This window comes from Heterodontus francisci, chromosome 41 (genome assembly GCF_036365525.1).
Source record: "Heterodontus francisci isolate sHetFra1 chromosome 41, sHetFra1.hap1, whole genome shotgun sequence".
NCBI classification, from domain to species: Eukaryota; Metazoa; Chordata; class Chondrichthyes; order Heterodontiformes; family Heterodontidae; genus Heterodontus; species Heterodontus francisci.
The window spans coordinates 16729644-16746001 of NC_090411.1; the positions used below are offsets into that span (position 1 = coordinate 16729644).

Here is a 16358-nt window from a genome sequence, read left to right on the forward strand (position 1 = left end):
CTTCGGATGAACCTCGACAAAAACCACTGCATCTCTTTCCACAAAGTAAACTGCATAAACAATCATCAGTAAATGGCACTTCTTCAAGGTCTAATTACCATTTGTATACTTAAATTCTTCTCGTCTCTTCTAAGTGATGTGGATTTACAGGTTGTACATTTTAAATAGTTAATTGCATTGCATATAGTCATGTTTTGTTTCTTCAATAGTGATATTATATATATATATATATATATACTGTCATAGCAATACCCTTTTATACTGGGAATCACATACCATGGAGTGATTATTCAGGGCCAGAGAGCCTGTTGTTAGTTAGGAATATAGAAACATAGGAATGCAGGAGTAGGCCATTCAGCCTGTCGAGCCTGCTCCGCCATTCAGTATGATCATAGCTGATCATCTGCCTCAACGCAACTTTCTCTGATATCCCCATATTGTTTGATGTTCGTATTCAGATATCTATCGACTTCTGTCTTGAACATGCTCTATGATTTGAGCTTCCACAGTCCTCTGGGGTAGAGGATTCTAAAGATTCACTGCCCTCTGAGTGAAGAAATTCTTCCTCATCTCAGTCTTAAATGACCTGCCCCTTATTCTGAGACTATGTCCCCTGGTTCTAGACTGACCAGCCAGGGGAATCATCCTATCTGCATTCACCCTGTCACGCCCTGTAAGAATTTTGGACGTTTCGATGAGATCATTCCTCATTCTTTGAAACTCCAGAGAATACAGGCCCAGTTTCCTCAATCTCCCCTCATAAGACAATCCTGCCATCCCAGGGGTTAGTCTGGTGAGCTCCATTGCACTCCATCTATGGCAAGTATATCCTTCCTTAGATGAGGAAACCCAAAACTGTGCACAATACTCCAGGTGCGGTCTCACCAAGGCTCTATACAATTGCAGCAAGACTTCTTTATCCTATACTCAAAAGCCCTTGCGATGAAGGCCAACATACCATTTGCCTTCCTAATTGCTTGCTGCACCTACCTGCATGCCAGCTTTTAGTGACTCGTGAACAAGGACGCCCAGATCCCTTTGGACATCAACACTTCCCAGCACCCCTCCATTTCAAAAATAGTGATTTTTTTTTTTTCCTAACAAAGTGGATAACTTCGCACTTATTCACATTATATTCCATCTGCCACCTCCTTGCCCATCCACCTAGCCTGTCCAAGTCCTTTGAAGCCTCTTTGCATCCTCCTCGCAACTTACATTCCCACCTAGTTTTGTGTCGTCAGCAAATTTGGTAATATCCAAATCATTTATATAGATTGTGAACAGCTGTGGCCCCAGCCCTGATCCTTGCAGTACCCCACTAGTAACAGCCTGTCATCGTGTGAATGACCTGTTAATTCCTACGCTCTGTTTTCTGTCTGCTAACTGATTCTCCATCCATTACCCCCAGTTCCATGTGGTTTAATTTTGTTTGTTAACCTCCTGTGTGGGACCTTATTAAAAGCCTTCTGAAAATCCAAATACGCCACATCCATTGTTTCTACTTTATCAATGGTACAAGTAACATTCTCAAAAAACTCCAATAGGTTTGTTAAACATGATTTACCTTTCATAAATCCATGTTAACTCTGCCCAATCACATTCTTTAATAGATTCTAACGTGTTCCCTACTACTGATAAATTAACAGGTCTGTAGTTCCCCATTTTTTTCTCCCTCCCTTCTTAAATAGTAGGGTACGTGTGTTGCTTTCCAGTCTGCAGGAATCTTTTTAGAATCTATAGAATTTTGAAAGATAACCACCAATACACTGACTATTTTTATAGCCACCTCTTTTAACAATCTGGGATGTAGCTCATCTGGTCAAGGGGATTTATCAACCTTCAATCCAGTTAATTTTTCAAGTACTACCTCTTTATTAATTTCTTTCAGTTCATTTTCACAAGTCCCTTGGTTCCCTGGTATTTCTGGGAGATTTTCTGTATCTTCCTCTGTGAAAACACACACAAAGGAATTGTTTAGTTTCTCCACCATTTCTCTGTTCTCCATTATAAATTCTCCTGTCTCCACCTATAATGGACCTACATTTGTCATTGCCAATCTTTTTCTTTTCACATACCTAAAGAAGCTTTTAGAGTCCGCCTGTGTCAATTACTGAATACTATTACTACTTGAGGTGTTTTCTCAGAAAAGCCTAACGTACAAAATGTGGTGCACTACATGTTCTGAAAACTGAAGATCTATTTGCACCGGTGCGCGTGACTTATTTTTAACATATGATATAAGGATTGTGCTTGTAACTTTTACACCAATTCCATAAATGATTTGGACTCTGGAATCACAAGTATGATATCAAAATTAACAAACATCAGATTGAGCGGTACAATTAATATGGAGGAGAACTGCAACAAAATACAAGATGACAGTAACTAACTTGCAGAATGGGCATGTAAAAGGCAAATTAATTTCGATATCGCTAAGTATAAGGTGGTGCATTTTGGTAGGAAGAATAGGAGACCACCCATTCCTTAGAAGATGAGTCTCAATTGAGTAGAAGAGCCAAGGGATCTAGGGAGACAGTTTCACAAATCAGTGAAAATAGCAACTCGGGTTAACAAGACCATAAAACGTGCAAACAAAACACGAGTTAATTTCTAGGTGAATAGAATTGGAAAGCAAAGAAGTTGTTAAACTTGTAGAGAATCTTGGTTAGACTACATTTGGAGCACTTTGCTCAGTTCTGGTCTCCATTTTATGTTGGAAAAAAAAAGTTATATTACAACAAGGATATAAAGGCACTGAAAGTGCAAAAAAAATTTACAAGGATGATACCAGAACTGAGGTTATAAGGGGCTCTTTGCTCTAGAGAAGAGATGGCTGAGAAGTGACCCAATACATGTCTTTAACATTGTGAAGGGGTTTGATTGATTAAGTAGATGTAGAGATATTTCCACTTGTGGGCGGCGCGGTGGTTAGCACCGCAGCCTCACAGCTCCAGCGACTCGGGTTCGGTTCTGGGTGCTGCCTGTGTGGAGTTTGCAAGTTCCCCCTGTGACTGCGTGGCTTTCCGCCGGGTGCTCCGGTTTCCTCCCACAGCCAAAGACTTGCTTGATAGGTAAATTGGCCATTGTAAGTTGCCCCTAGTGTAGGTAGGTGGTAGGAGAATGGTGGGGATGTGGTAGCGAATATGAGATTAATGTAGGATTAATATAAATGGGTGGTTGTTGGTCGGCACAGATTCGGTGGGCCGAAGGGCCTGTTTCAGTGCTGTATCTCTATGACTATGGGCGAGTCCAAAACTTGTGGTCATGAATATGATGCTCACCAATAAATTCAGTAGGAAATTAAGGACAAACATCATTACTCATGTGATTAGAATGCAGAGCCTGCTTAAACATGGAGTAGTTGATGCAGATAGCATAGATGCAGTTACAGACAAGCTAGGTCAGCACATGAGGATGAAAGCAGTCGAAGGATAAGCTGATGGGATTGGATGAAGCGTGGTGAGAAAAGACTCGAGTGGAGCATAAACACTGGCTCAGTTCATGCTGGGCTGAATAGCTAGTTTCTGTGCTGTAAACTTTATGTATTTTTATAGCTTAATCTGTACACAAATGTTGCTTAAATATATTGAAGGTGCAACTAGCCTTATGTTGTCTATCAGCAAAGCATTAGCTTTTCGAGGTAAAATGGTAAAGGTGAAGATGTTCAATATCCAGCAAATGTATTTTTGCTTTACAGCTGCCCAGAAGGTCTGCCATCTCTTGGGAATCAATGTGACTGACTTCAGTAGGGCAATCCTCACACCTCGAATTAAAGTCGGGAGAGACTATGTTCAGAAAGCTCAGACCAAAGAACAAGTGAGTATTGTCTTAGTTTCTGTACGAACACTTTTTTTAAAAAGCTAGCTCTGAGTGAAGTTGTAGGGTACTGAAAATGGTTTGACCTATTCAAAGTTTCTTAAACAATTTTTATTAAATACTTTCTGATTGCACACTTAAACTTTGTTCAATGTTTCATTGTCCGTACCCTTTAAATCTATGTAGGCAAATGGAAAACAATTGGAATAACAGCATTTAAAAGCCTCTCGCCTGCATTTGTTTGGAACAACAACATAGCTCTTAACAGGGATTTTGATCGGCAGAATTTATCACAGTGATCACAGTGTTTAAAATTAGGCATGTAAAGATTTATTAGGAAAAGGATGCCATGTTTGAATTCCACCCTGGCACATATCTACACCTTGATAGTTTTTCTTTTTGGTGGGGGGTGAGATGTGGTGTGAGATAGTGGGGGCCAGCAATTTTTCTAAGTTGCTGCAGATATGGTTAATAACCAGATTTCTGTCACAAGGTAAGAGCTTTCATAATGCCTGAACACTTCACCAGTTGCACTGTATAATTATCATTTGGGTTCAAGTCTTAATATCTTAATATTCCCTGCTGTTGCAGGGAAGCACCAAGACATTTTCCCATAGTGAGGGACAAAGAGGGGCTTTTTTTCCCCCCAAGTATGTCATGTTTTGGAATTCCTTGAGTTGTACAAGATGTGAAGCCCAAGCTGCACTCATGCTTCTACAATGACCTCCTATAGAGTATCACTGACAGAACAGAAAATGGCTCCTGGGTTTGTTTCTTCTCAGTCAGATCAATTCAAAATGGCCAAGAGAAAGAGCACATCTTCCTTCCTTTCACTCCTGCTTAGTCACTACCTGTATTTGTCTGGAGTAATTGTGTAGGATGTGCAGATAATATCATGAACTGTTGACTAAATAGCCCATTTGTTGAGTTCACTGAGATTGTCTACAGATTTTGGAGACTATTGGAATAGATCCACCATCATCATCTGTATTGTAAAATACTTTTGGTGGTTGCCACTGTTGCAAGTTGTTTCCCTGTGCCTGATTCTGTGAATCTGCCAGGAGTGAGGAATTTGGGATATTGCATTGGAATAAGTTTAATAAAAAAGAAGAACTTGGCTGAAGTCAACAGTCTGATATTGGTCCAAATAGATGTATGAGGTATTGTTTTGAATATTGTGCTATTAACAAATATGTAATGCTTGCAATGAGGATGGTTAAATGAGTGTTGCTATCTTTGATAGGTATTTGCAAAACTCATTTGCAGCCATATTCCTATTTCAAAATGTTTCCTCTTTTGGGAGAACATTTTTCGTTGCTACTCTGTCTTCTTGTGAGGTTTACTGTTCAAACTGTACATAATATGCAGTTTGACTGCACTGAGGGCACAGAGTTAAAGGAGGGAGTTTGGTAAGTGAAGGGATTTAAGGGTTAATCTCTCAAGTCTTTGTTTTGTTTACATTTAGCAATTAATTGAAATTATTGTTTAAGTTAAGAGGCAAGTTATGTTTCTTACAGTTTTGATTGGGCATACAAGCTCTGAGTAGCTGTAGCTAGTTAATTAGGTAGCTAGCTTAAACTGGTTTCTGAGCTCTAGCAAAGTTGACACATCATTGTTTACAGAGTATAAATTCAGGGGACTCTCAGTGCTGCTGGAGGGCAGAGTCTGAAGAAGGGAGTTTGGTAAGTGAGGAGTTCAGTAAGAAGCGGAACTATAATTAAGAGAAAATGAATTTAATCTAATGAGCACAATAAAGATGGCAGGATGTGGCAATCCATGGCAACCACGTCTTTAGGAGGAGCTTCGGCTCAGAGTCATTGAGCTGGAGACTGAGCTGCAAACAGTGATGCATCAGAGAGGTGGAAAGTTACCTGGACACTTTGTTCCAGAAGGCAGTCACACCCCTTAGGATAGGGTCATCTGTTTTGGTCAGTGGTCAGGGACAGAATGGTGTAACTATGGGCCAGGCAGGTAAGGGGATCAAGAAGGTGGGAGTGAAGTTGCCTCAGCCATTCCAGTTGAGCAACAAGTTTGAGGTTCTTGCAGCTTCTATGGTCAAGAGTGAGGGCTGTAGTGTGGATGAGCAGACTGACCATGGCACCATGGTATAGGAAGTCGTTCAAGTGGGGGGAGCAGAAAGGAAAGTAGTGATATTAGGGACAGTATAGTAAGAGGCATTAACACTGTTCTCTGCAGCAAAGAGCGCGAGTCCAGAAGGCTGTGTTGCCTGCCCAGTGCCAGGGTTCAGGACATCTGCTCAGGGCTGGAGAGGAACTTAGTGGGAGGGGGAGGGTCCAATCATCGTGGTCAATGTAGGAGCGAGGCACCAAATTAAGAAGCAGAACCTCAAAGGTAATAATCTCTGGATTATTACCTGAGCCATGTGCAAATGGAAATAGGGCAAATAAAATTAGAGAAATGAATACGTCACTCAAAGACTGGTGTGGTAGAAGTGGGTTCCGGTTTGAGGGGCACTGGCACCAATACTGGGGAAAATGGGGGCTGTATCGTTGTGACGGTATACACCTCAACCGTGCTGGGACCAGTGTTCCAGCGAGCTGCATAAATAGAAGTAGCGAGGGTTTTAAGCTACATACTGGGGGCAAGGGATCAAATTGGGGAAGATGTGGTAAATCAAAGAGTAGAGACAAGGCAAGAGAGAAAGGTATTAATATGGGAAATGATACACAGACCATGATAGGAAGGGACAGTGAGTACAAATGTAAGAGTAAATCAGACAAGGCTAGAGATTACTAAAATAATAAAAGGACAAAACTGAAGGCTCTATCTGAATGCATTCGAAACAAAACAGATTAACTGATAGCACAAATAGTAATAAAGTGCAATCTGATGACCATTACCGAGACATGGCTGCAGGGTAGTATAGATTGGGACCTGAATATTGAAGCGTACATGACATTTAGGAGGACAGGAAGCTAGGAAAAGGTGGAGGGGTGACTCTTAATTAATCATAGTGTGAGTGCAATAGAGAGGGATGACCAAGTTCAGGGAACTAGGATGTAGAAGTGGTTTGGGTCGAGATGAGAAATGATAAAGGCAAGAAGTCACTAGTGGGAGTGGTGTACAGACACCCCTAACAGTAACCACATGGTAGGATGGGGTAGAAAGCAAGAAATAATGAGAGCTTGTCAGAAAGATACGGTGATAATCATGGGTGATTTTAATCTACATATAGACTGGAAAAATCCAATGGACAAAGGTAGCCTAGATGAGGAGTTCATAGAATGTTCTTGGGACAGTTTCTTAAAACAGCACACTCTGGAGCCTACCAGAGAGCAGGCTATACCAGACCTGGTATTGTCTAACAAGATAGGATTAATTAATGACCTCATAGTGGAGGCGCCCTAGGCAGCAGTGATCATAAAATGATTGAATTTTACATTCAGTTTGAGGGAGAGAAGAGTGGGTCCAAGACTAGTATTTTACACTTAAATAAGGGAGTTTTGAGGGCATGAAAGCAGAGCTAGCAAAAGTGAACTGGCAAATTAGGTTAAGGGATAGGTCAATAGAGATGCAGTGGCAGACATTTAAGGCGATATTTCAGAATACACAACATTCCAATGAGAAAGAAAAATTCCAAGGGGAGGACCCACCACCTGTGGTTAACTCAATGTTTTTTAAAAAAAAGTATCAAACTTAAAAATGATATAATTGCGCAAAGATGGGTGGCAGGTCAGAAGATTGGACAGAATATAAAAAGCAGCAGAGAATGACTCAAAGATTAATAAGGAGGAAAAAATTAGAGTACGAGAGAAAGCTGGTTAGAAATATAAAAACGAGAACTCAAAATTACAATCACCAGTGAAGTGGTACTGAACAAATTGTGGGTGCTGCGTGCTGACTAGTCCCCAGATCCTGATGGACTTCATCATAAGATCTTAAAAGCAGTGGCCATTGAGATAGTTGATGCATTGGTTTTAATTTTCTAAAATTCCCTAGATTCTAGGAAGGTTCCATTACATTGGAAAATAGAGAATGCAGCTCCTTTATTCAGAAGGGAGGAAGACAGGAAGCAGCTAACTACAGGCCAGTTAGCTTAAGATCCGTCATAGGGAAAATGTTAGCTATTATTAAAAACGTTATAGCAGGACACTTCAAAAAATTCAAGGTAATCAGGCAGAGTCAACATAGTTTTGTGAAAGGGAAATTCTGTTTAACCAATTTAATGGAGTTCTTTGAAGACTTATCATGTGCTGTGGATAAAGGGGATGTACTGTCCTTAAATTTCCAGAAGGCATTTGATAAGGTGCCACATCAAAGGTTATTGTGGAAAATAAAAGCTCATGGTGTCGGGGGTAACATTTTGGCATGCATAGAAGATTAGCTAGCTAACAGGAAACAAAGTAGGCATAAATGGGTCATTTTCTGGTTGGCAAGATGTAACGAGTGGTGTGAGGATCAGTGCTGGAGCCTCAACTTCTAACAATTTATATAAATGACTTGGATGACTGGACGGAAGGTATGGTTGCTAAATTTACTGATGTCACAAAGATAGGTAGGAAAGTAAGTTGTGAAGAGGACATAAGGAAGCTACAAAGGGATATAGATAGGTTAAGTGAGTGGGCAAAGATCTGGCAAATGGAGTATAACGTAGGAAAGTATGAAATTGTAAATTTTGGCAGGAAGAATAAACAAGAAGCATATATCTAAATGGTGAGAGATTGCAGAGCTCTGAGATGCAGAGGGATCTGTGTGTCCTAGTGCATGAATCGCAAAAGGTTAGTATGCAGGTACAGCAAGTAATTAGGAAAGCTAATAGAATGTTATCATTTATTGCAGGGGGAATTGAATGCAAAGGTAGGGAGGTTATGCTTCAGTTATAAAGGGCGTTGGTGAGACCACATCTGGAGTACTGTGTACAGTATTGGTCTCTTTATTTAAGGAAGGATGTAAATGCATTGAAAGCAGTTCAGAGAAGGCTTACTAGACTAATACCAGGAGTGGGTGGGTTGTCTTATGAGGAAAGGTTGGACGGACTAGGCTTGTATCTGCTGGAATTTAGAAGAGTAAGAGGTGACTTGATTGAAACATATAAGATCCTGAGGGGTCTTGACAGGGTGGATCTGGAAAGGATGTTTCCTTTTGTGGGAGAATCTGGAACTACTAGGGGTCACTGTTTAAAAATAAGGTGTTATAGGAACATAGGAGCAGGAGTTTACCATTCAGCCCATCGAGTCTGCCCCATCATTCAGTATGGTCACCCATTCAAGACAGAGATGAGAATTTTTTCTCTGAGGGTCGTGAGGCCTTGGAACACACTTCCTCAAAAGGTGGTGGAAGCAGAGTCTTTGAATATTTTTAAGGCAGAGGTAAGCAAGGGGGTGAAAGGTTATTGGGGGTAGGCAGGAATGTGAAGTTGAGGTTACAATCAGATCAGCCATAATTTTGTTGAATGGCGGAGCAGGCTCGAGGGGCCGAGTAGCCTACTCCTGCTCGTATGTTTGTATGACTAATAAGTTTTCTGCAATAACTAATACTTTTTAAGTTTGATTTGACTTTCAACTTTCATTTCTTGGGTTTTTAATCTTAAGTAACAGACCTGGATTTATTTTTTTCCACAGGCTGACTTTGCTGTTGAGGCTTTGGCCAAAGCCACTTATGAGCGTCTCTTCCGCTGGCTGGTTTTACGCATCAACAAGGCTCTGGACAGGACCAAGAGACAGGGTGCCTCCTTTGTCGGCATTCTGGATATTGCTGGCTTTGAGATTTTTGAGGTATTTTGAAATTGCAAATGCTTTGGTTGAGATGTTTCAAGGTTAGGGGTAGGTTGCTGACGTGAGGACCAAGAACAGCAAGAGCCTTTTGTTGCAGTTCTGGGATTACATCTCAGCTGACGTTTCTGGGTTATTTATCATGTTCTGTTAACTGTAACTGAGTGATAAAAGTCAATTTCCCTTCAGTTTAAATTATGGAACTTCCCATTTGTTGCATATGCCAATGATTTCTGCTTCAGGGAGGGTGTAGTGGGAGGAATACCGGATTAAAGTAGTTTTGCAATGGTTGCAATGTGCTTCAGTGACTTGACATTAAGATGATAGATAAATACCTGGGCTTTGGTCACATGGATTGATGTCAGAACTCAGCAATCCACCCCTAGACCTGTTAAACCCTACATACAGTGCACTGTTTGTAGATAGCAATTTTTAAAATGTGTTTAGGACTGCAACACTTGAATTAATGTGATTGGATTTTGCATTCAGCCTTCAAAGCTCTTTTTAGTTGGAGAGCACTAGAATTGCAAGCAAGCATGTGGGAATGTGACATTTTCTTCCCTGCTCATCCAAATGATGAATTTTAGTGCTGGGTGATGGAACACTACATTTTGGACGCCAAGTATCTGGATCAACCACTCCCAGGTCTGGTATAGTACAAATGGTTTCAGAGTAAAGTGCCCTTTACCATTCCTTAACAATGTATCTCAGGCTTCAAATTCTGCTTATTGCCTCTTCTATACCAGTTTGTTATTTTCCATTTCGCTATCCCGACCACCACCACACCAGCCTGAGTGACATTGCCACTTTAGTTCCAGGTTAAAGGTGACATTGATGTCTGGGTGTAGATTGAAGTTATTCAAACTCATGTCATTGTCCAAACTACATTGTTACATTGGAGTCTTGCCACCAACAGGCAAAGAATGCCAACTTGTCGGTGTTTCATCTAATCTGTGTGGACTGGATTTCTAGCCCAGATTCCATCGGTGGAAACGAATGGAATTGAGTTGGCCATCGAGATAGCGCTGTGTTGAAAACTAGTGAACGTCACTAAGTGGATGTAAACCTCTTGTTTATGTAAACATCTTAGTTTATTCAACTTCATGGCTGGGTATTTTGCAGAAGGTGGTTGCTCTCGTAATAGCATTCCCAATGGGTAATAACACTGCTATTGAGCTACCTGCTCAGGATTCCAAAGGGTGGAATAAATTCTTGCTCTTGAAGGCAATCAGTTATTGAAGATAGTTACATACATCACCTTCGGCTATGGTAAAGAAAATATTAGTCAAGTTTATGTGGGGAACTGAATTTTTTTGATTAGTTTTATGGGAAGGCCAGCATTTGTTGCCCACCTTAATTGCCCTTGATAAAGCGGTGGTGAGCCGCTGTCTTGAACCGCTGCAGTCCATCTGGTGCGGCTACACCCACAGTGCAGTTAGGGAGAAAGTTTCAGGATTGTGTGTGGCTTGGAGGGGAACTTGCAGATGGTGGTGTTCTCACGCATCAGCTGCCCTTGTCCTTCTAGGTGGAAGAGGTCGCAGGTTTGGAAGGTATTGTCAATTGAGGCATGGAGAGTTGCTGCATTGCATCTTGTATATGGTACACACTGCTGCCGCTGTGCTTCGGTGGTGGAGGCAATGAATTTTTAAGGTGGTGGATGGAGTGCCGATCAAGTGGACTGCTTTGTCCTGGGTGGTGTCGAGCTTCCTGAGTGGTGGTGGAACTGCACTCATCCTGGCAAGTGGAGAGTATTCCATCACACACCTAACTTGTGCTTTGTAGATGGTGGACAGGCTTTGTGGAGTCAGAAGATGGGTTACTTGCCACAAAATTCCTAGTCTCTGACCTGTTCTTGTAGCCACAGTAATTATGTGGCTGGTCCAGTTCAGTTTCTGGTCAGTGGTAACCCCCAGGATGTTGTTAGTGCAGATTCAGCAATGGTAATGCTGTTGAATGTCAAGGGGAGATTGCTAGATTTTCTCTTGTCTGAGATCGTCATTGCCTAGCACTTGCGTGGTGCAAATGTTACTTGTCACTCATCATCCCAAGCCTGAATGTTGAAAAGGTCTTGCTGCATATGGACACAGACTGCTTCTGTATCTTAGAAGTTGCAAATGGTACTTAACACTGTACAGTTGTCAATGAGCATCCCCACTTGCTGGTATAAGTAACTACCCTATGCATGTATAAATATATTAAAAACTGAGATCATTGAAAATACACAGCAGGTCAGTTAGCATCTGGAGGGGGAGGTTATTGCTTTTTCAGGTGTGACCCATCAGATCTCTAAATACGTTCCTTTGTATGCAGTGCTGCAGAATATCTTTTCTGGTGGAGTTATCAACATAATGACTTGGAGCAAGACACTTCAATGTTACCAAGTTTGATGTATCATTCTGAAAATGTCACGTCCATGCGTAAGGAGGGTTTGCAATCAGTGCCAGTGTAGATGATCATAAATTTCATTGACCTTTTGTCTGATGGAATCCTAAATTTAGATGTGATTGAGTCTTGGCAGTTTATATTGTCCAGGGTTGGGATGTCAGCATTGTCTGATTAGCAAGTGATCAGATCTTTCAAGGAAGCAACAAGGCAGGAACTTTACTGACTTTGGTTAAGTTAAAGCTGATTTACATGTGGTGAATATGTAACACAAACCATAGGTTACATGGTGCTGTCATCCTCTCACTCCTTTCTTAATAACTTTATTTTTTGTGCTTTTGCAGCTGAACTCCTTTGAACAGTTGTGCATTAACTACACAAATGAAAAGCTGCAGCAGCTATTTAATCACACTATGTTTATCCTGGAGCAAGAGGAGTACCAGCGGGAAGGAATTGAATGGAACTTCATTGATTTTGGCCTCGACTTGCAGCCTTGCATTGAGCTAATTGAAAAATCTGTGAGTATTTGTTCCCTTATTACTTTTGGTTAACTAGCTTCCCAGAAGTACATCCGAATTAACATTTTTAAAATTGTCTTTTTCAGGCTAGTCCTCCTGGTGTCCTGGCCCTGCTCGATGAAGAATGCTGGTTTCCCAAAGCCACTGATAAGACATTTGTGGAGAAGGTGGTGCAAGAGCAGGGAACCCACCCCAAGTTCCAGAAACCTAAGCAGCTAAAAGATAAAGCAGACTTCTGCATTATTCACTATGCTGGCAAGGTAGGCTGAGCCAAAGCTTGATAGGGCTGTCATCTACGTAGTTTAAACTGTCAGAATTACCATAGGTGCATCAGCCAATCCAGTCATTCAATTGCCATTTTGTTGAGCTGTTTTCTTCTCCTTGTCTGAGTTTAATGTGATCTCCTGTAAAGAACATGAAAGTGCAACATGTATACCAGACTTCATAACCAGGCTGAACAGATTAAATAATTGAGACTTGATTTACCTCTACTTTTATGTAGTTATTTATATAAGATATCTCCTCTTTGCAATGCAGGTGGACTATAAAGCGAATGAATGGCTGATGAAGAACATGGACCCCCTGAATGATAACATTGCCACCTTACTGCACCAGTCTTCTGATAAGTTTATAGCTGATCTCTGGAGAGATGGTATGTTAAAATTAGTAACTGGGGCTGTCTAAAAATACTTTTCTATTCATTGTAACTCTTTTGGTTTCAACAGATTTTTTCCTAAGGCACTTAGTCTACCTCTCATGCTTTCTAGACTCAAGGTAACAACACTTTTTAGTAATCATGAATTTAATTGGTTGCTAAATTCTGAATTCTGAAAATCCTCACAGCATATAGCTGATTATACGTAAGGGTCCAGCACAGACATACCCTAACATATGCAGGGATACCTTAATTGATCTAGTGGAAACCTGCTAGCATAAGTCCCCACCTGTCTTGCAGATGGGGCAATCCAGTCCCCATCCCCCCCACTCCCCAACCTCTTTTCCCTCAGCTGAGTTTCACTTGCTTAGAAAAGGAAATAAATTATTTTAGGTAACCCATTTCTAAGTAGTGGTTGGTAAATTGAGTAGTGAAATGTTTTCGTCCCAACTTGTTGAAAAGAATCACAATTGCCAATTAGACTTCTGCCTTTATTCCACACAATCAGCACAGAGAAAAGAGAGGTTTTGTAGAATATAAGGAGGATCATTTTTCTGCCTTGTGGCGCAGGATATATCCAGTCACAGTTTGACGCGATCTCTTTGGTTTGGTGACTTTGAGTAGCACAGTGAGATTTTCCTTATGTTTAAATTCAACCACATCATTGCATTCCTTGCAAAATGGTATAAGATGTTATATCTTTGCTCTATGCTCTCATTTCCAATTCCTCAATAGCACACCATTTCTCAGAGGGTAGGCAAGTGATGTACTCACAGGCCTCTGCTATTACTGTTTCATAGCTTGACAAGAAGTGATAAAAGTGACATTTCTTTGTCTTTGTTATCTCCCTCCTTATTTAGGGAAATGCTTGTTTTGCACTTAGGTTGCAAGAGTAGGTGCTATGCTATAATTGCTGAATGACTCATTTGCAATTGAAAAAATACCTCAGGAGACCAAATCTGGTTGATCTTGCAGTTCTCGTTAATGGTTTTTTTAAGGTTTCATTTTTTTCTTATTTTTTGTCTTGATGTCTCTGTCTGTTGCAGAGATAAAAAGCTTTCAGAGAGCCTATTTCTATACACGCTTTCCTATTCTACATCTAGAACCAGGTGACGTGAGAGAGGAGGCTGTGATAGTGCTGTAGATTGATGCTTCCGAGAATTGCCTGCTTTGAATGCTCGTCTTTCCTCTCCATTCCTGTTTGTGCAGTTTTCTGTTTCCCCTTTGCTTCAGGTTAATGCAGCTCAACCATTTCAACAGCTCCTCATCCAGAATTGCAGTGATGAAACATGTTCCACCAACTCGTAAGCAAAATGCACCTGTGTGGAAAAAATTGAAACTAACTTCATAAATATTGACTCGTTCCTGTACAAGGAATTTTCTTCTGCATTCAGTGATGAGTCTAACTTCATAAATATAACCATCTGATTCTTGGACCTAAATTAAGATGCACAAATTTTACTCCAAGGGCTTGGTTTCCTGCCAGTTTCTCCAACACAATGATGGACCATTGCAGACAAACTAATTCTCAATTAGACATTCCATGTGTTTAAAAATGCCCATCTACACAATTCCCTTTCCTTTCCCACCTCCACCATACCATGCCGCATGCCATCCTTTGGTGATCAGGAAGGAAGACTGGCATCAAACTGCCAGATATTTACAGTGCCATGCTTGAATGGGCTGGCAGGACATGTATGCAAGCAGTCCCAGGTAACACTCTTGCTATTCCATCCTTTTTAATTCCAGGCTTCACTGTGGGAACACCGGACATCCTGGTCTCCTGCAGTCTTTCACAGATTAATTTTATGAAATTGAGGTTCTGATTTGTAACCTAAAAATGTAGAAGGTTTTGGAGCAGTATGGATGTGTTACCTTATTTGCACTATTTAAGATTGTTGCATGAAGTAGGTTTACAAGCGCATGTCATGTCACTGATTCGCATAACTAATATTGAAGCCTTCAGTAGTCTTATCAGCTCCAAAATTTGAAAACTCAGTGATTCATTCTAAGATTTACAGACCTGTCACAAATGCTATGGAAGGATCACTGTCTCTACCTACTCCCTGTGTAATCCTAGCACTAGAAATACTTTTGTTTGAATCTTAAACATGATGTTGAATTGGCTGTGCATCTTCACTGACAGTCAGCGTAGGAACTACTGGAAAGAGAGCTTAGGAATTCATACTTCTGTGGCCTTTCAGATGCACAGTAGTACTATGCCATTTTGTTTAAAGCTGTGAAATACTGGCAAGTGAAATGCAGTGGAGTTGATGGTGCCAGAAGAGAAAGCTGGAGATCTCTACCAAGCTAGCCTCCATTGCTTTATGGACAAGAGGTAGGTGGGTGTGGAGGGTGAAGAGGGGAAATGGCTCCCCCCAAACTTGTCTTCCCTTTTCATCAAAGTAGATCTACTCCCTTAATGTTGTGGAGCAGTGAAGATTCCTTGAAAGATAAATATTGATTTTTGGTGCTTTTTGAAAAAAAAATCAACATTAGTTCAGTTTCTAAATAGCCTTTCAGTTTTCCAAGCCTTGCATTTGTGTTAGATCAGCATTTGTCTGCAATCGAACAGCCAAACTTAGTCAGTTTAACCTGATGACAAAATACTTCAGCTGTAATTTTTATGATCCAGGTAAGGAATTCCACCCCCGCCCATCTTTTCTTAAAGGAAGGTTTATTTATCACATCCTTGTAACCCCAAAAATTAACCTCTGTGTTGTTCTTTGAATAGTAGACATCTTAAACTAAGCAGCAGTTCTCGATCTTCAAGCAGTGCCTAGTTTCAGGTGTATTCCATAATTTCCTCAAATATTTGCACACAATAATATGCTATACAAGGCACCTTTTAGGGTTGTGATGTTGGTTTCCTTTATCGGAAATTTGGAACACAGCAGTCAGCTTAGTTTAGAAACAGAGAAAATAGGAGCAGGAGTAGGCCATTCGGCCCTTCGAGCCTGCTCCACCATTCATTACGATCATGGCTGATCATCCAACTCAGTAACCTGTTCCTGCTTTCCCCCCCATATCCTTTGATCCCTTTCGCCCCAAGAACAATATCTAACTCCTCCTTGAAAACATATAATGTCTTGGCCTCAACTGCTTTTCTGTGGTAGCGAATTCCACAGACTCACCATTCTCTGGATGAAATAATTTCTCCTCATCTCGTTCCTGAAACGTTTACCCCATATCCTTAGGCTATGACCCCTGGTACTGGACTCCCCCACCACAGGAACATCTTTCCTGCATCTACCC

At 40.9% G+C, this 16358-nt stretch overlaps 1 protein-coding gene across 2 annotated transcripts in view; it reads left to right on the forward strand.

The window, feature by feature from the left end:
- Positions 1–16358, forward strand: part of LOC137353276 (myosin-9-like) — a 230608-nt gene that overhangs the window by 145844 nt on the left and 68406 nt on the right. For both annotated transcript variants that reach the window (XM_068019373.1, XM_068019374.1), the window contains 5 exons: positions 3698–3816; positions 9399–9551; positions 12275–12448; positions 12535–12708; positions 12986–13100. In XM_068019373.1, coding sequence (XP_067875474.1) covers positions 3698–3816; positions 9399–9551; positions 12275–12448; positions 12535–12708; positions 12986–13100 — 735 coding nt within the window. The remainder of the gene's footprint in view (positions 1–3697; positions 3817–9398; positions 9552–12274; positions 12449–12534; positions 12709–12985; positions 13101–16358) is intronic.